Consider the following 21102-nt stretch of genomic DNA (forward strand, 5'->3'; position numbering starts at 1 on the left):
ACCCATACGCTGCTGTATTTGTAAAAAGGACATTAAAGTCTGACCATCAAACAGATCGCCAAGGTTGGTTATGCCCCTGCGTATGCCAGATCCTGAAGCCACCACCAATATGACCCGGTTTGAAATCGGGGTTGCCTAAAATCGGGGTAAGAGGAGAAGTTAACTTGGCTCGGCCCTCCACCTTATGGACGGACCTTCAGGCCTTGATTGAGCATAGCGTGATGGGGTTGGAACATAGTTTCTTAACAGTCTTTGATAAATAGTAGATTCCACAAGGGGGATTTAGATTGTTAAGATTCAATGTCTAGCCAGATTGAGAGTGGGTCTAACTTAAGCCAGCCTACAAGTACCCTAAAGTGTGCTGCTAGTTGATAATGTCTTATATTAGGCAGATCCAGACCACCATCAACGCTATCCATCTGTAATTTGGCCATTTTCAGCCGTGGCTTCTTCCCATTCCAAATGAACGAGCTTAGCCAGCCTTCTATGACCTTGATAACCTTATTTGTTAACAGCACTAGGGAGTACATTCATTTTAACTAGAGCTATCCAACCTAGCCAGGAGATTGGTAAGGGGGCCCATCTAGTTAAGTCTGCCCTTATAGTGTCTAAGAGAGGGGGGAAGTTAGCCTTGAATAATTTATCAAAAGTGGGTGTTATAAACACTCCTAGGTATACAAAACCGGAGGGTGACCAGCGAAATGAGAAGGGTTCGGGCAGGATCAGTATGGATTTCAGCGTCCCAAGTGGCATCGCTTCGGATTTGGTGAAGTTAATTTTGTACCCCGAGAAGGTTCCAAATGTGGAAATCATCCGGGTTAGACAGGGAATAGAAGATTCTGGTTTGGATATGAAGATTAGTACGTCGTCAGCGTAAAGAGTAATTTTGTGCTCCCTTTCACCGACCCTGATGCCTGAGATCATGGCCAACTGCCTTATAGCCTGAGCAAGTGGTTCTATGGCTATATCGAAAAGTAGAGGGCTAAGAGGGTCCCCCTGGGGGTTCCCCCGTTGTAGGGTAAAGTTGCTAGACCTAAGTCTGTTAGTCAAGACCGCCGCCATTTGTGAGTTGTAAAGAACCCTGACCCAATCGATAAAGGTGCTTCCTAGGCCAAATTCTGCAAGGGTTAAAAATAGATACAGCCATTCTACACGGTCGAATGCCTTCTCTGCATCGAGAGACAGCACCACGGCGGGGTGGTCCATTTCATGAGTCATTTGGATGACATTAAAGAGCCTTCTCATGCTGTCGCTAGAGTTCCTACCCTTAATAAAACCTGTCTGATCTTCGTTAATAATGAAAGGGAGCACTTTTTCTAGACGCATGGACAGGATCCTTCCTGCCTCTCCTCGAGACCAGTCGCATTCCTCCTCCGCTCCTCTCCCTCTCTTCTATCTGCTATCTCCTATCTGCGCTCTGTGCTTCGTGCCGTTGTCGGACTCTACTCTACTTAGATTCCACTCAAACCTACTCGATATGGATTTAGTCAGCTGGTCACTTTCACTGGTGGATCGCATATTTTTGTCAAGAAAGCAGAATGAGGCTGATCCTCTCTGCCCACTCGGGACATTCCAATCGGGCTTCAACATTGACTCTTGGGGTGCGTGGCGTAGTTCATGCATTTTCCCCCTCGAAATTGAGGACGCTGAGGACATCTGGATTATCGCATTCATGCTCCTCGGATTTGGAGCGATTGCGGTATGTGGCTGGATTTGCTATAAGAAGCTTTTGGATGGCAATCAGATTTTGGCTGTAAAACTGGCCAAGATTGAGGCCTGCCACACATTGCATCCTAGGCCCATCATTCTGGATGGAGTGGTTAAAATTCACTCCACTCTAAACCGTATTTAATTCGACGGTGCATTTGTACTCAGAAAGCATTTTTTCTCCTTTCTGAGAGTGCCAATGAGAGTCCGCGCTGGCAGGTGAAAAGATGTGACAGGCTGCCTCCTCGTGTATCGGAGGGGACACGTGATCCAAGGCTTCTATCCTCCCTACAACCGGCCAGTGGGGGGCATATGCGAGCAACGTTCAAGACAGGGGAGGGGAGAATTGGCACACTGGAATTGGGATGGGAGAATAATAGAAAAAGAGGAGAAAAAATCCGAAGAGGCGACTCACCAAGGACACAAATCAGAGAGCTGATAAGAACTTTTCCCAGCTGTCGAGAAAGCAGAATGAGGCCTCCCAACCCCACCTATCTGTGCAAATGGATGATAATGTTACTGTCTCTGTGTGTGTGTGCGTGTGTGTGTGTGTGTGTGTGTGTGTGTGTGTGTGTGTGTGTGTGTGTGTGTGTGTGTGTGTGTGTGTGTGCAGGCACTAAACACAGCTGTGAGCAGTAAGAAGGTGGACCCAGGACCCTGGATAGAGATTTTAACCACAAGAAACTCAGACCACCTTAATAGAGGTACTGTATACTGTCATGTCTTTAAGAAACTCAGACCAGCTCAGTAGAGTTACTGTATACTGTCATGTCTTTAAGAAACTCAGACCAGCTCAGTAGAGTTACTTTATAATGTCATGTCTTTAAGAAACTCAGACCAGCTCAGTAGAGTTACTGTATAATGTCATGTCTTTAAGAAACTCAGACCAGCTCAGTAGAGTTACTGTATAATGTTATGTGTCTTTAAGAAACTCAGACCAGCTCAGTAGAGTTACTGTATAATGTCATGTCTTTAAGAAACTCAGACCAGCTCAGTAGAGTTACTGTATAATGTCATGTCTTTAAGAAACTCAGACCAGCTTAGTAGTTACTGTATAATGTCATGTCTTTAAGAAACTCAGACCAGCTCAGTAGAGTTACTGTATAATGTCATGTCTTTAAGAAACTCAGACCAGCTCAGTAGTTACTGTATAATGTCATGTCTTTAAGGGGGCTTTCTCACTCACCCATTCGGGTCCGTTCCGATCCGTTCTGGTCCGATCCGTCTCTGAGTGCGAACTCCCCCCCCCCTCTCCCCCCTCTAGTTTGTGTACACACTTCAAGTCTTGGTGCGCTCTGGGTTCTGTTTTTACGGTTTGCGTTTTGAGCGTGTACGCTTGCCGTAGGCGATGATGTCACGCTCGAAAATGTAAACACAGGAAGTGTTAACATGGCGCTGGAGACTGGATGCTGATATAAAATAAACAAATAACCAATAAATATGAAGTTATATTTGAACCTCTGTTGTCAAGCCTTTTCAATATAACCCACCCCCTTTTCTCACGAATGGATGGTGTTGTAGAGTCCGCGTTTGAGCGTTTCCCAGGGCTAACGCTAAGCTAACGGCTAACGCTAGTTAGCTTAGCCTATTACTAGTCTAGTATAGCCACTGTAGCACTTATTTTTCAGCAAAGAACGTGCAATAAACAAAACGGATACATTCACTGTGTGTTCTGCCTCTCATTTGTTGATGAAACAAAACTAACATCAACACAATTGAACACCAAAAGCGGAGTTTAGTCTCATCGGCGCATATTTTGTTAGCTTACATGCTAACGTGAATGGAATATGCCAGTATAACAGTATAGCATTGTGGCTAGCAGCTAACGTTAGTTAGCCAGCCAGCACCTAACGGCTAACGCTAGTTAGCTTAGCCTGTTCAGCAGCTAACATTACCCCATCGCTCGTGGCAATTATATTGCATGTCATTGATCTACTGGTCGACCACGGCCGACTGGTTGGGCACCACTGGTCTAATAGAAATAAATGCATTCGAACAAGAAACCAATGTATAGACATAGCAATGGCAAACAAAATTGCCAGGCCTAATGCGAGCCAGGGAAGTGCTGTGCTTTGTAACGTGACTTCATGTTTTCATCCACTGAGCTGTGAGGCTCCACATGCTTGTCTGATGTTGTTGCTTGTAGTAACATTGCTCGCATCAATTATATTGAATGTCATTGATCTACCAGTCGATCACGACCGACTGGTTGGGCAGTTGGGCACCACTGGTCTATAGAAATAAATGCATTCGAACAAGAAAGTATAGTAGACATATAGCTATGGCAAAAAAAGTTACCAGGCTTAATGCGAGCCAGGGAAGTCTTTACCCCCTTCCGTGACTGCTATGTGCAAGCCAGGGGCTTTATATCTGATATATTTCGAAGATATATAGAAGATATAAATATCGTTTTAGTGGGTATTGTCCAGTTGTTGCTGTGTGTTTTTATCTGCCCACAATTCAAGCAAGTAACGACGTTGTGACCACCTATTTCAAGCGTCCCAGGTTCAGCGGGGGGTAGTACGAATCAGCGCCGCTTTGCACCCAAAAGGGGTGTGTCCGTCTGCGTGAGAACACTCCCCCCCGTCCCCGGGGGCGCTGATTCGACCCCGAATGGTGAGTGAGAAAGGCCCCTCAGAATTAAGTCACCAGCTCAGTAGAGGTACTGTATAATGTCATGTCTTTTAGAAGCCAGACCAGGCCAGGAAGCCAGACTGCACTGTATACTATATAATATAAGTATAATAAGTTACTAAACTCCAACCTACACAAAGATCAAAACCAAAAAGGTAAACAAAGTGCAACACTAAGCAGGGCTCTTTTGACCAGAGATCAGATTGACGGCATTACACATTCTACCCTTTAAAGTATAACGTATAAAAAGCCTTTGCTTTATATAATTCTTCTTGTTTAATCATTTATCTCCCACTCAGTTTTATGGAGGTTGGAGGATCTGAGAAGAGAGAGTGTGGATAAAACTGTACAGACTCACTTCTCAGGGGATTTGAAACTTGGCTTTCGTATACTTGGTAAGACTCTTTCCTCAATTTACAACATTGGTATGTTGTTACTAATCACATATATACACACACATACTGTATACATTGGCAGATCATTGTTTGTGTTATAACTTATTACAGATCAGTGCATTATTTACAATAGCTATGTTTCCATCCTATTGTCAAGCAAATTGTAAGTAATGTGTGTAGTGTATTTTTATATAAACCAATATGCTTATTTTATATTCTGTGTTGTGTTTCAAGGTATTTTTGTTTGAATAAACACGCCAACATTTGGGGAAATTAGCTTATCGTCTTCTCCAGAGAGAGACAAGAAAATAGATACCAGTTTCCTCTCTGTGCGTTCAGTAGAAAGCTATCTGGCTGCACGTTAGCCGAGCTTAGCACAATGAATGGAAGCGGACATGGCCGGTTAGCCTAGGCATTGTCCAACTAACACCTCTCCCGAAGGCTAACCGGCCATGTCCGCTTCCATTGGCGTTTCATTAAGAGAATTTCATAATTACCATCATAAATAGACTGGAGATTGCTGGATATCATACGGTTATCCTATAACCAAAGTTATATGAGTATAGCGAGCGCTCTGCACTCTAGTGGAACCCTATCCCTTATCAATCTAATACTGAATAAATTTCTTCACATGTACACACCCATCCGCCTGGCCACACCCACATCCGCTCCTCTACATAAGCGTGACGTGGCCATACTAACAGCTCCTTCCCAAGTCTTTCACCACTGAAGGCGAAGACCACGGGGTCCTCAGTGAGTCAGTGCAGAGCGCTCGCTATACTCATATAACTATGGTTATAGGATAACCATTTGTTATATATCGTATAGCTTACGCTCTGCACTCTAGTGGAACACAGGAGCTGAGCAGAGCGGAAGCTCGACAAATGTACCCGCTGAGGCCCCCCACAACCATCAGAACCGGGGAGGACCCGAGCCCCCGGACCCCCCTAGAGGGGGACGGGAGGGAATTGGATCCGACTGTGCGAAGAGGGTTTAGCAACTCAATGCACAGGGTGAGCAGATTGTGGGACTTACCTTCACACAGAAGGACCTGCGACTACTCAGGCGCGCATCCCACATGCCACTAGGGAACGAACGGGAAGGAAAAAAAAACTGTTACAGCCCCTAACATCACGGGGTCAAAGGTCAAGAACCCAACCCCGTGGCAAGGCCATAGCAGCGGAGCACGGAGGAGGACCCAGCCCCAGGAACAGCCTGAGGGTCAGGACCCCCCGGAAAAGGGGGCCTGGTGAGGCCAACGATGCCGTAGCATCGAGACCCCACCAGACGGTCACTAGTGACACCACCCCCCACATCGCCAGCGTATCGGACAGGGCCCAATCCAAGAGCAGGCCCTTCCCCCCTACAGCACGCTGCCCTGAAGCACTCTACAGAGGCTACACCCCCACAACACTGTGTGGCCAGTTGGTGCACCGGGGAGACAACCCCCGAAGAGGTTGATTCCTCAAACCTGGCAACAGGTCAAGAGCGTAACCCGACCTGTGCCCAGAGCACTGCGGACTAGACAGGCGCCTAAGGGGTCTACTGTGAACAGCACTCCGGCGGAAGGGGCGTTCGGTATGCTGTGCACCATGTTGCAGCCTCCACAAAACCCAACCCCCTAGAGAGGCCGAGGCAGACACGATTGGCAGACGTCATGAAAAGTGCGGGGGCACACTCGCAGGCAGACGGGGTCAAGCCCAGCCTAAACCCGAGAGTCGACTCCGCTACCAACACACATAGATCGGATTAAAGCCCTATTTACCGCCTGTCGATTGCCGTTTCAGGCGACAAAATCCGTTCAACTGTTCTCGAGTTACATGCCGATATGTGAGGCGTGCACCAAAGTCTTTAGCAGACCTTTTATTTTTTTTAATACCACTCCCGACGCTCTAGCTCCATCAATCATTTGGCGATCTCGAAAATTATTGGACAGGGTTGTATCCAATGAGTGTGGCTTTCCAATGATACTCCAAGTGGGGAAGAGGGAATCAGGGATCTAGGTGAAAAGTCACGAGCGAAAACAGGAAGTAAAAAATGTGCCGAATGCATTGGGGTCTATGAGAAAATGGAAACCAGCAGACCTTTTTTTTCTCACATTTGACCAAATTCGCTCCTAATCACTCATTTCTGAACGGATTTTTATGAAATGTACTACACAAGGCTATTATGGACCCAGGGTTTTTTCAGCCATACCAATTTTTTTGGAAATATACTTTTGGATATTGCAACTACTACAGAAAAAGTACACAAGTTCAAGTTCAACTCAAGTTCAGACATTTGTTACTCTATTTCATTAGCACTAAAAGTGAATTCTCTTTATTGTATCAGAAACTTTTGTTTGTGAAAGAATGTTATCTTTCAAAAGAGACCAGGCTCATGCATGTGCTATAAGTATAAAGTATAGTATTTTGGTTGGCAAGAAAAGTATGCAGTCCTCAAAAACGAAAACTAAAATGGCCACTTTTGGGAGCGCCTGTTGTACTGCCCTGGCCTATATTTGATTTAATAATTCTATTCTATTCTATTGTGCTTAACTTAGTTCATATTTCAGTGAATTATACTCCACCTCTTTATTGTATTATTGTCTGTCCGCTAATGTCGCACCGAAAACGACCAAAGCAAATTCCTTGTATGTGTAAACTACTTGGCAATAAAGACCTTTCTGGTTCTGATTCTGATTAATCACCGCAAATCCGCCCCTCAATTAATATCGCCGCGACTGCCACGTTTGGATATCCCAACTGCGCTCAGACTGGGATATGAAATGCCAAATGTGTTTATTTAATTTATTCCGTATTGTATTTAATTTATTTCATCATTGCATTTGTTTGTTATCCACAAAAAATTATTTTGAGCAGACCTGTCCATAGTGCTGAATCTTTCTACCGAATTTAAGCACTGTGCCAGTGAAGATATTTTCTAATTTACGAATATTTTGAGTGAGAAAGTCGTATTTAATGTTTAGTTAAGATAATAGAACCTGCATTATCATATACTCCAGAATAAACTTTTCATTGGCCGTGTTTCCAGCATCTACTCTATGGACCCAACGAAACGTTATAAATTAAAAGTTTATTCTAGAGCATAATGTGTGGTGGTACAATTGGAACGTGAGTGCAGTCAATAATAATAATAATCTTTATTTATATAGCACCTTTGATACAAGGATTGCAGTTCAAAGTGCTTTATATAATGAAGACATAATCAAACAAGCAGCAAGAGCAATGCATAACACAAATAAAAGTTGCAGCATGATGCAAAATCTAAATCTCATTTCAAAATCAATCAATCAATAACACCGACAACATTGGAAAAGCCAACAACGTTAAATAACTATATTTAAATAATAAATACAATTGCATGGGATCTCTGGATGGCTGATGCTCCTTTATATATGGCTTAGGGCTTTGCGCTTAGTTACCACCAGGTCTGTGAAGACGGTAGGTGCGTCGCGTTGACTGCTCGGTGCAATTTGCACCGGGCTTTGTGGATTGGGAGCGTTTTTGGACGAGGCTCATTTGCATAGAAAGGGGAACATGTTCCGCCCATATTACCTCATTTAAAGGCCAACCTTCACGTTGTATTTTTGTTCAATAAACAATGTGGACTAGGCCAACGGTGACTTTCATGAAGAAGGAAAAAAAAGTATTGAAATTGACGCAGTTTTAGCGTTTTTATCAAACATTTTGTCTGCCCAACACAATCACCACGCACGTGCATATTTTAATCAATGGTTCATAACGTGCGTGTGTAATCGAAATTATGTCGTCACAGGAGGTGCAGGGCACCAGGGGGCTCACCAGGGGGCGCTGAGAGTCACACACAGCTAGTGGCAGGCACTGCAGGCAGAGAGCCTTGCTACTACTAGTACTAGCCAAATGAAAATGTATCTGTTTCACCTAACAACATTATTGCTCCGTGATCATAGCCATCCATCTCTAAAGCTAACCACTATTTGTAAAAGCCACAACCACGTTACCATATTTGTAATAATGTAAATCATTGTGTCGTTGTACATATTGTGTTTGTGTATACACCATTAGAAGCTAACATAGCTTAGCTTGGTAGCTATTGTGCTAACAACATATCCCGACATCCGGCTCGCTGGCCGGCATGAACGGCCGACCCAAAATGGTTCTCTCCTCTCTGTACACCCCCGTCCCCACGGGTACCCCGCCGGGGAGCCCACGGACGCGACAACGGCGGCAGCCGCAGGGTGCTCGAGCCCGCAAAGGCTAGTGGTACACGATAGCTATGAGCTAACTAACGCTACAGGCTCAAACACCCTACAACCGCCGCCGCCGTCGCGTCCACAAGCTCCCCGGCAGGACACCCGCGAGGATGGGGGCACACAAAGAGGAGAGAACCACCACACAGGTCTGAGAAGAGGACATGCACATGATTTTACTCGTTCCCCAAACTCCTCTACATGCCCCGATCTCAAATGGTTCACGACAGTAGACATAATGCTAACGTTAGCCAGCGCCATATGTCGAGTAGTACTATGACCCGGACGGGCAAGGCATACGTTTCCTGAAGTGACGTCACGGCCGTGCTAGCGTCTGATAAGCTTTTAGATTTGGCTCATTAATATGCACCTGTAGTGACGTCGGCGTTTGATAAGCTTTTTTGATTCGCGCGTGCATGTTATTCGTGCGTGGACCTTTTTAACTCTTTCGGAGTGGCATTTCCGGTGTCAAATGGAAAAAAATAAATAATGAAATTGTTGTGAAGGGCCAGATTAAACCGAATATATATATTTATTTATATATATATATTTAATTGTATTTGTATATTCTCTAATATTCCCTGATATCCCTTGTATATTCCTTGTACAATATGCATTGAATATCCATTCTAGCCTACTGAACATCCCATAATAGTCTCCATTCTACTATTGGTCGAGACCTTGGTGCCAGGCTGCCATACCCCTCAGACCCAGTTCAAATGTACCGCTCAACATGTACGTACAAGTCCTAGTTCCGCGTAGGAATCTGGCTACCGCACCACTAATGGGACTATTTGTTCATAGTGCGTATATATACTGCGCTACTAAAGTAGGACTTCTTTTCAGTCCAGTTTCTTACCCTCCAATAGAGTCACAGACGTAAAGCCTCCCCGCGACGCCACGTGTGGGAGTAAGGCCAAGTTCGCCTACCATCGGTATTGAGACATCGTGTATATTAATATTTGAATAGTCATATTTGGCACTATATCGTCGAGTTGGACGTAGTCTATTAAGCTAATAATAGTCTGTTAATATATAGTGCTTCGTACGGTGAGAATACTACCGTAGTCAGTACCCCATCGTTTCGGGCAGAGAACTGGCTGCTTATCCAGGGTGGTTGACCCCACGTGAAGCTGCACCCGAGGAGCCCCAGAGCCGACGAGCGAGTGGACCTGTATACCGGATTATTCTACCGACGACAGCCCGCCTTCCCAGGCACGGATTATGCTTTGTATACGTTGATTATTCCATGGATAAAGACCCCCGACACTGCCGTGTGTTGGAACCCCCCCCCTGGAGAGGACGCAAGGTGAGGAGACGCTCTGCAAGACGAGGTCGCTTCACGTCTCTCCTCCGTGGACCGGAGGACGCCGGCCCACAAAGAGTCCACCTGCTTTCATCTGTGGTCCAAGGATCGCCGGCGCATTGAACGGCACTACAGTGGGTTCACCTGGGATACCCTTGGCCGGATGAGGCAGCCGGATTCTACCCCCCCCCCCTTCCTACTCCTGTCGGCTTACAAGCGACCGGATTAACCCCCCCTAGTGTATCCAGTCTATAATCATTCAAGTATCATTGCTGTTATTCCTTAAACTATTCCAGGTCGTATATGTACCACCTGCGCCTTCAGAGATTGGACATTCTCTATTGATATACCGACGAATACTCTTGCCATAAAAGTGCATACTAATTCCCATTCATAAATGTGATTGATTTGATTAAGTGCTTGCTCTACACACCATCGCTGTGTAGAAATAAAGACCTATTTCTAATTCGTACATTTGTGTTGGATCCGTTTCATCTACGTGACAGTGTTCATCATAATATATTTATGCCGAGTACTGGGTGGCCGAATATTAAGTACAAAGGTAGTGGTAGTAAGTATCATATCTAGTAATACAGTCAGGGAATTGTACCCCTCAGTTACAATTGGTCCTTCGAGCCGGAGGGTAATTAGTGTAATATTAATATAGTGTTATTAATATTGAAATGGCCTATGATGAACACTCCACGAAACGATCCTCCTAACCAACGCCCGCAGCGCGAACGACGGCTCCCTCAGTACTTAGAGGCTTACGCTGTCAGTCAACAACCTAGTCTTCTACTAACAGTAAACGCGGTAAAACTAGAAAGTAAAAGTATGTCTAACCCCAACGCCCAGACTACCCCGACCATAGAGGCCCCTACGGGTTCTAATGTAACTGACCAAGTTCACGGTGGGGACCAGTGGGAACCAGACATGACTTCACACCCCGCCAGTACTGAAGAAGTAGTCCCCGATGAGTCCCGGGAGGAATACAACGCTACCGAGAGAGAACTCGGCACGGAAGAAGACGGGGAGAGCACCGTGGAGATAGAGCTCCAAGGCTCCGCAAGGAGTACCCCGAGGGAAGGCTCCCCTATACAACCGCCTTCTCCCAGCGAGGCAGAGAGGACCCTACAGCAGGCCTTCCTCATCAGCCTGAACGCCGCTGCTGAACGCGACCGACTGCAGATCCAGCAGCGGAGCGAAGAAGAGCATATACGTCTAGAAATAAGACGCATTCAGAGGGAAGAGAATGTGGCCCGAGACCGAGCAGACAGCCAGCGAGCAGCTGCTGGTGCTCTACGGGACGCAGAGCGCGACAGACAGCAAGCGCAACTAATAGAACAGCTGATCAGACGGACAACACCCTCTCCCTCCGCCAGAGGCTCCAGGAACTCGTCTAGACACACCTCCAGGGCGGCATCCCCTAGCCGAGTAAACAACCCTGAACTTGACCAACAGACGAGGTCTATACCCCCCACAGACCACCTCCCCCCACCGGTCCAAGCGAGACCTAGCAACCGGGAAGGAGCAGCATATCCTGTGGAGAGGCTAAACCAGAGACTACAAGCACTGGATGACCTAACTGAAGACGAAGAGGAAGAGGAGGAGAACCACGCCCGACGACAGCACAGTACTCTACCGGACCAGGAGGTCCGGTACAGCCCAGGCTATACTCCCGCGGAGCTGCGCTACAGACCCCCGACTCTATACACGGGTGAGCACGACGCACGACCCGCACCGAGGAACAGCACCTGGACAAGCGGGCCATGGTACACTGCCGGTACCAGCCCATACCAAGGAGCGGGAGGAGACTCGCCTAGGAGGCCTCTCCCCCAACGCTCGCCGATGTATCCACAGTCAGCGTCAACATTGGCACGCCTATGGTACCCGACTTCACCCAAGAGAACCGGGCCCAGTATACAGAACTCCGCATGTGTCTGGAGACCATGTTGGTGGATGTATTGGATGAACGCCACAAATACGCCATCCTACTGAAGCACTTAAAGGTACCCCGCGCACATAATATAGCGCTCGCCTACGCGACTTCCACCACCCCATACACAGCAGCGCTGGTAGCATTGGACCAGAGGTATGGGCGCATATGGGATTACGTGATCCAGGAGATCCGACACATCGACCGCTTACCCCCAGCAATAGACAATCGAGCACTGGACGACCTGTCCATCAGAGTGCAGTCCCTGGTAGGGATGTTGGGAGCGCAGAGAGAGAAGGGGAGGCATGAACTTTACGCCAACTCAAATGTGGAAAGGATCTTGGAGAAGCTGCCGCCCGCTCGACAGGAGCGTTTTAGGCGACAGAGAGACCACCGAGACCCGAATGGCCCCGAACCGAACCTCCTCGACCTAGCAGACTTCCTGGCGAGAGAAGTCAGCAGCCTACGGCTGGATACATTCGGACGGAGCACCCCTGGCTCCAGAGAAGGAACCAGACGACTAAATGATGGAAGAAGATCGGTGACTGTGATGCACCAATCGGAGTCAGTACCGAGCAGCAGGAGCCACAGTACCCCCTCCAGAACGGAGAAGTGGAAGATAGTGTGCCCCTACTGTGAGAAAGAACACTGGCTAGCGCAATGTGACTCCTTCCCCAAGCTGAACGCGGAGGAAGCAAGTCAATGGATAAAGTCCAACAAGCGCTGTTTTCGCTGTGCGCGCTCACACATGGCAGCCGAATGCCGCTTAAAGAAAAGGTGCACCAAGTGCGATGGAGCCCATCTGGACATACTTCACGACAGTAACAGACGGCGCCCTTCACCCGCACCATCCAGCAGCAAAGCGAGCGTCATGTACATCGATCCCGCCAGCAGCAGTGGAGCCCGAGTACTCCTAAAAGTAGTGAGTGTGACACTAAGCTACCAGAATAAAGTCCTGGACACTTACGCCGTCCTCGATGACGGGTCCGAGAAGACCCTTCTGCTCGCCTCCGCTGCGGCCCAGCTAGGGCTGCGGGGAAGCGAAACCCAAATGACAATTCGGACAATAAGACGAGATTTGAAGACGATAAAGGGCGAGAATGTCTCATTCTCTATCGCAGCAAGCGGCCAGCCTGAGCGACGGTACCAGATTACAGGCGCTTTCACCAGCGAAGAAATAGGGCTGTCGCGGTACACATACCCCGTCGCCAAGCTGATGGAGAAATATGCACATCTGCGCAAGTTACCGATCCCGCTCATAGACAATGCTATGCCGACCCTGTTGATAGGCTCCGACCATGCAGACCTCATTGTCCCGATAGACCGGGTTCATACCGGACCCCGAGGCTGTCCTGCAGCAGTCGAGACCCGTTTGGGATGGACTCTCCAAGGCCCGCTCGCCAAATCTCTCAACCGAAGTACAGCCACTAGATGTCTCCACTCCCGAGTCACAGAGGGAGAAACCGCACTCCTGCAACACGTAGAGCGGCTATGGACCTTGGAACAAATGCCCTTTAAGAACGGAAAGAAAGACATTCGCTCTAAAGATGACATTTACGCCATTCACCTCCTCGAGACAGGGACCAAGAGAGTCCCGGTCAACGGCGTGTTGAGATACGCCAAGCCACTCCTGCGGCGAGAAGGAATGCCTACTTTCCACGCCAAGACAGACGCCACAGAACGGTACCTGCTGAACACGGAGCGGCGCTTAGCCAAGAACCCCGCCCAAGAGAGTGTATACCGCGCTGAGATTGAGAAGCTCATCACAGCGGGACACGTCACAAAGATGGACATTAAAGAGGCTGACCAGACCACTGAATCGTGGTACGTGCCTCACCACAAGGTCCATCACAACGGTAAAGACCGCATAGTATTTAACTGCAGCTACCAGATCGGATCCCAAAATCTGAATAAAGAGTTACTGCCCGGTCCCACACTCGGCCCCTCCCTACTCGGCGTTCTACTCCGCTTCCGCCAGGAAAAGGTGGCCATCAGCGGGGACATTAAAGGAATGTTCCTGCAGGTGAGATTAGTAGAGGAGGACAAGCCCCTGTTACGGTTCCTATGGAGAGAGAAGCCAGGAGATGAGCACCCAGCCATCTACCAATGGGAAGTCCTCCCCTTCGGAACGACGTGCAGCCCCTGCTGTGCTACATTTGCACTACAGAAACATGTAGCAGAGGACCCAGCAGCGGACGAAGAGGTCCGACACAGCGTAAAGAACAGCTTCTACGTAGACAACTGTCTACAAAGCCTTTCAACCCAGGAAGAAGCCGAGGCTCTCCTGATTAAACTCCGCGCCTCATTGATCAAAGGCGGCTTTGATCTCAGGCAGTGGGCCAGCAGCGATCCGCAAGTACTGCGCAGCCTCTCCTCCGAGGACAAGGCAGCCAGCAGCGAGACCTGGATGGCTACAATCCCGGGAGAAGCCCAGGAGATGACCCTGGGATTGGTGTGGCGATTCAAAACAGATTCGCTTCACTACAGACACAAGCCCCTGACTACGGAGCAGGGAAGGCCGGCGGCGGCGCCGACCACCAGACGGAGTGTGTACACAACACTCGCCCGACAATATGACCCGCTAGGATGTATTCTACCGTACACCACCAGGGCAAAAATGATTGTACGAGCATTGTGGGACAAGGACCAGGGCTGGGACGACCCCATTCCTGCACACCTTGCATCCACCTGGAGAGAGTGGGAGATGGAGCTCCACTCACTCCCAGGCGTTAATATGCGCCGAAGCTACTTCCCACCCACGGTGAGGCCAGAGACATGTAAAATGGACTTACACGTCTTCAGTGACGCCTCAGAGGTCGCATACGGATCAGTAGCCTACTTGCGGGCCCAAGAAAAGGGGGGAGAGATCTACACAGCATTTGTCCTCGCCCGCTCGAGAATAGCCCCACGCAAGCAACAATCTATCCCACGTCTAGAGCTCTGCGCAGCCCTAGCCGGAGCGCACCTAGCCACGCTCATCCAACGTGAGCTCACCATACCGGTGTCTAGAACAATCCTGTGGTCAGATTCCACGACAGTACTCGCCTGGATCAAATCGGACTCATGCAAGTACAAAGTCTTCGTGGGAGTCAGAGTCACCGAGATTCAAGACTTAACCGAAGAGTTAACCGGAGAAACAGAGTGGCGCTACGTTGATACAAAACAGAACCCAGCTGACGTCATCACCCGGGGGATGCCCCTGGATGACCTCACCCGTCACAATGCTTACAGTGACGGCCCCGCATTCCTAAGACTCCCGGAAGGACAGTGGCCCATGCCTATCCCGAGGGAAGCCAGTCAGGAGGAGGCTGAGAATAAGAAGCCTGTGTTCTGTGGATTGAGCACTGTTATCTCCGCAGACCCCAACACACTCCTGATGGGGCGGCTAGATCCCGCGTTACCCCAGACAATGTACCGGCCTGAAGAAGCGAACGGCCGACGAATGTGGAGGTACAGCCAAGTATTAGCCGACAAGTTTTGGAGCAGTTTCCTACTGCACTACCTACCGTCTCTACAGACCCGCCAGAAGTGGGTAAAGGAGAGAGACAATTTGACAGAAGGAACAGTCGTCATGATTATTGATCAATCACTGCCCAGAGCTATGTGGCCGGCCGGCCGCGTAAGCAAAGTGATCACCGGTGCCGACGGCAAGGTCCGAGCAGCTGAAGTGCTCGTCCCGGGTCGCACTTACACCCGTCCCGTGGCGAGGCTCATAGAACTGCCCCGACTCCCAGACACAATCGATGATGACCATGACCCTATAACCCTATGACTTTGTGAAGTTGACTGACCCCTACAGCAAACCCTTATGTGTAAATAGACAACGCGATTAATCTGTCTCTGTTTAACTGATTAGGTCTGGGACCAATCAGGGGGTGGCTGTTGTGAAGGGCCAGATTAAACCGAATATATATATTTATTTATATATATATATTTAATTGTATTTGTATATTCTCTAATATTCCCTGATATCCCTTGTATATTCCTTGTACAATATGCATTGAATATCCATTCTAGCCTACTGAACATCCCATAATAGTCTCCATTCTACTATTGGTCGAGATCTTGGTGCCAGGCTGCCATACCCCTCAGACCCAGTTCAAACGTACCGCTCAACATGTACGTACAAGTCCTAGTTCCGCGTAGGAATCTGGCTACCGCACCACTAATGGGACTATTTGTTCATAGTGCGTATATATACTGCGCTACTAAAGTAGGACTTCTTTTCAGTCCAGTTTCTTACCCTCCAATAGAGTCACAGACGTAAAGCCTCCCCGCGACGCCACGTGTGGGAGTAAGGCCAAGTTCGCCTACCATCGGTATTGAGACATCGTGTATATTAATATTTGAATAGTCATATTTGGCACTATATCGTCGAGTTGGACGTAGTCTATTAAGCTAATAATAGTCTGTTAATATATAGTGCTTCGTACGGTGAGAATACTACCGTAGTCAGTACCCCATCGTTTCGGGCAGAGAACTGGCTGCTTATCCAGGGTGGTTGACCCCACGTGAAGCTGCACCCGAGGAGCCCCAGAGCCGACGAGCGAGTGGACCTGTATACCGGATTATTCTACCGACGACAGCCCGCCTTCCCAGGCACGGATAATGCTTTGTATACGTTGATTATTCCATGGATAAAGACCCCCGACACTGCCGTGTGTTGGAACCCCCCCCCTGGAGAGGACGCAAGGTGAGGAGACGCTCTGCAAGACGAGGTCGCTTCACGTCTCTCCTCCGTGGACCGGAGGACGCCGGCCCACAAAGAGTCCACCTGCTTTCATCTGTGGTCCAAGGATCGCCGGCGCATTGAACGGCACTACAGTGGGTTCACCTGGGATACCCTTGGCCGGATGAGGCAGCCGGATTCTACCCCCCCCCCCCCTTCCTACTCCTGTCGGCTTACAAGCGACCGGATTAACCCCCCCTAGTGTATCCAGTCTATAATCATTCAAGTATCATTGCTGTTATTCCTTAAACTATTCCAGGTCGTATATGTACCACCTGCGCCTTCAGAGATTGGACATTCTCTATTGATATACCGACGAATACTCTTGCCATAAAAGTGCATACTAATTCCCATTCATAAATGTGATTGATTTGATTAAGTGCTTGCTCTACACACCATCGCTGTGTAGAAATAAAGACCTATTTCTAATTCGTACATTTGTGTTGGATCCGTTTCATCTACGTGACAGTGTTCATCATAATATATTTATGCCGAGTACTGGGTGGCCGAATATTAAGTACAAAGGTAGTGGTAGTAAGTATCATATCTAGTAATACAGTCAGGGAATTGTACCCCTCAGTTACAGAAATTATATACCAATGATGTAAACTACCCATAATTGATCAGTAGGGTTTAACCTGGAGGTTGGGCTTTAAACCCTTTGTGGATTCCGCCCTGTCAACTATTTGTGGGGGGTGGTTTGCTTCCAAGGAATAATGTTAATGTTAGATTTAAGGAGTGACTACTGTAGGTCTCAGTGTGGTCAGACAGAAACCGATGTGAGAAAGTTCCATGTTTTGGCTTGAGTTCTGTCCTGGTGAATATTCAATAAACTTTTGTTGAAACACACCAACTGGAGTTTGACAGTCCTACATGTGTCAAACAATGGAATCGCACCAAACAGCAGAACAGTCATGTGAGACTTTATTCTCTATGCCATTATTTATTCGACAGATGGGTTTCCATAGCCCATAAACTCTTCACCAACAAAACCACCTCAAACCTTTTAGTGAGACTATGGACATTTTACAGAATTGAGCTGTTCTGTATCCGTCCAGCTTTTCTCTAATGAAGCTAGTGAGTCAAATGGCTGCTTTTTTTTTTATATCGCTAGTGAGTCAGCTGAATTTATTCACTTTTTTTTTGTAATAATCCAATGCACACCTGAATAGTTATGGGTAATTTACAAGTTGTTGTTTAGCTGTGTATGTTGTATGTATATTGGTGCATGCGTGAGTGTGTATGTGTGTAGTATATTCATCATTGTGTGTGTTGTGTGTTGGTACATGATGCCATGTGGACTGTGTTTATCTTCAGTTGGCTGCATCCAGAGTGTTGCTGTGTATCTGGCCCAGAGGCTCCAGACCAGCATGAAGGTGAGATTCTCTTCATGACATCCAGTAATCATGCACTGATATGACATAATGTAGGGCTCGACAGTGCAAGCATTGTACTCGCATTCGTGACAAAAATATTTAGGAGCACACGTGCAAGTAAAAACAATATCCTACAAGCTGACAATGTTCAATGCACTCAATGTACAAGCTACAATGTACAAGCTACAATGTACACGCTACATTGTACAATCTACAATGTACAAGCTACAAAATACAAGCTACAATGTACAAGCTACAAAATACAAGCTACAATGTACAAGCTACAAAATACAAGCTACAATGTACAAGCTACAAAGTACAATGTACAATCTACAATGTACAAGCTACAATGTACAAGCTACAAAGTACAAGCTACAATGTACAAGCTACAGTGTACAAAGTTTGCAGTTGGGTTTATTGTTAAGTTGATTTAATTGGCTATTGTTATTATATGAAGTGTTTCAAGTTTCTTTAATAGTTGTCATTAGGAGTGGGCGGTTAGGTGGCCGAGCGGAGATTGCGTTCGTCACCAACCCCGGAGCTGTGAGCTGGATTCGCCTGTTCGAATCCAGCTCACAGCTCCGGGGTTGTCACCAGCTTGGCTGGCCGTCTGCACTAATACAATTGGCTGTATTAGAGGGTGGGAGAAGCTGGCGGGGTGGGTCCGGGTCGTTGTAAACAGCGACTCCTACAGTTCGGTCGGGGCGCCTGCTAAGCGCGGATAGGACTTGAGGGGGATAGTGTGGTCCTCCCACACGCTACGCCCTCTCGATGAGAATCCGCGCTGCCAGGTGAAAAGAAGCGGTGATTGGCTGGACGTGTGTCGGAGGAAGCACGTGGTAGCCTCCACTCTCCCAGATGATCTGACTGTGGGGGGTAAGTGCGCAGCGACCAGGAAGGGACTGGGAATTGGCATACGACTAACATTGGGATGGGAGAAAATCGGAGGAAAATGGAGAGGGAAAAAGACCAAAAAAAATAAAAATAAAAATGTTGTCATTAGGGATGTCCGATATTATCGGCCGATATTGGCATTAAAATGTGATATCGGAAAATATCGGTATCGGTTTAAAAAAAAAAAAAAAAAATTACATTTATTTAACCTTTATTTACCCAGACAAGCAAGTAAGAACAGATTCTGATTTTATTTATTGTCAAAAGTATGCATAATGTTGTGTTAATTCCACGACAAGAGATATGTAATGTTAATTACTAGGGATGTCCGATATTATCGGCCTACCGATATTATCGGCCGATATTGGCATTAAAATGTGATATCGGAAAATATATATCGGTTTTCAAAAAAAAGATTTTTTTTTTTTTTTGTTTAGTTTTTTTTACATTTCTATAACCTTTATTTACCCAGGCAAGCAAGTAAGAACAAATTCTGATTTTATATATTGTCAAAAGTATGTTGTGTTAATTCCACAACAAGAGATATGTAAGGGATAATGTATGGCTAGGAGGTCATTGTCGCAAAATAATTGACCGACACGGAGTTTAAAATACAGAGGCGCCGCGCCGAGGTGTTTTAAACGGAGTGAAGGTCAATTATTTTGCGACAATGACCGAGTAAAGCTATACATTATCCCGCTTATTACATGGCTAACTTACTAACAATATACCTAATTCATTTGACAAATCGCAGTTCTGTGGCTCTGTCAGCCCAAATAAAGTGATTATTATTATCGCGAGCAGCAGCCTCTGTTCTGGCTCCGCTGTGTTCAGGCTCCGCTTGTTGCTCCGCCCCCTGTCATCGCCGGCAGCACTGAAACAGTGTGTGTCAGTGGGCTTGATTGCGAACAGCTGCGCTCTGCGGTCATTATTGAAAAATCTGTGGTCATTATCGAAAAATAATGACCGCAGTCGGGGGGCTGTTGACCAATCACAAGCAAGCATTTCGGCGAATGTGAAAACGCCATGTAATAAGTAATGTTAATTACTAGGGATGCTCGATATTGGCTTTTTTACCGATACCGATATACCGATATTGTCCAACTCTTAATTTCCGATACCTATATCAACCGATACCGATATATGCAGGGTTTCCCCCGCCAAAAAATTGAATAATTTCAGGTAATTAACATTACATATATCTTGTTGTGGAATTAACACAACATTATGCATACTTTATAATAATATCGGACATCCCTATTAATTACATGAAATTATTCTGTTTTTTTGGGGGGGGGGAACCCTGCATATATCGGTATCGGTTGATATCGGTATCGGAAATTAAGAGTTGGACAATATCGGTATATCTGTATCGGTAAAAAAGCCAATATCGAGCATCCCTATTAATTACCTGAAATTATTCCGTTTTTGGGGGGGGGAAACCTTGCATATATCGGTATCGGTTGATATTGGTATCGGAAATTAAGAGTTGGACAATATCGGTATATCGGTATCGGTAAAAAAGCCAATATCGAGCATCCCTAGTTGTCATAGTAAAATACAGAATATTTGTCCATGGCGGCCGGGTAGCACAGCGGACTAAGCGTCTGTCTACCACTGCAGAGACACAGGTATCGAATCCGGCTGTAGGGCAGTGCATCCGGCTTGGCCGGTCGTCATACTGGCTCAATTGGCAGAGTCAGCGGGTTGGAAGCCGGTGGGTGGTAATCTGGTCGTTGTAAACAGCGACTCCTACAGGTCGGTCAGGGCGCCTGCACAGCGAGGGAGGGAAATGGTGAAGGTAGTGTGACCTCCCACGCGTTACACTTCACCAATGAGAGTCCTCGCTGCCAGGTGAAAAAAGAGGCTGCTGGCTGTCTCCTATGTATCGGAG

General features: G+C 47.1%; 1 protein-coding gene across 1 annotated transcript in view; it reads left to right on the plus strand.

Annotated features, from left to right (window-relative positions):
* LOC311246440 (annexin A2-like) overlaps positions 1-21102 on the plus strand; it is a gene marked incomplete at its 5' end in the record, with an annotated part of 56149 nt that overhangs the window by 21911 nt on the left and 13136 nt on the right. Inside the window, 3 exons of the mRNA XM_084336595.1 lie at positions 2321-2411; positions 4641-4736; positions 18256-18314. Of these exons, the coding sequence (XP_084192721.1) occupies positions 2321-2411; positions 4641-4736; positions 18256-18314 (246 nt within the window). The remainder of the gene's footprint in view (positions 1-2320; positions 2412-4640; positions 4737-18255; positions 18315-21102) is intronic.

This window comes from Notolepis coatsorum (assembly GCF_963971535.1).
Source record: "Notolepis coatsorum genome assembly, chromosome: 19".
NCBI classification, from domain to species: domain Eukaryota; kingdom Metazoa; phylum Chordata; class Actinopteri; order Aulopiformes; family Paralepididae; genus Notolepis; species Notolepis coatsorum.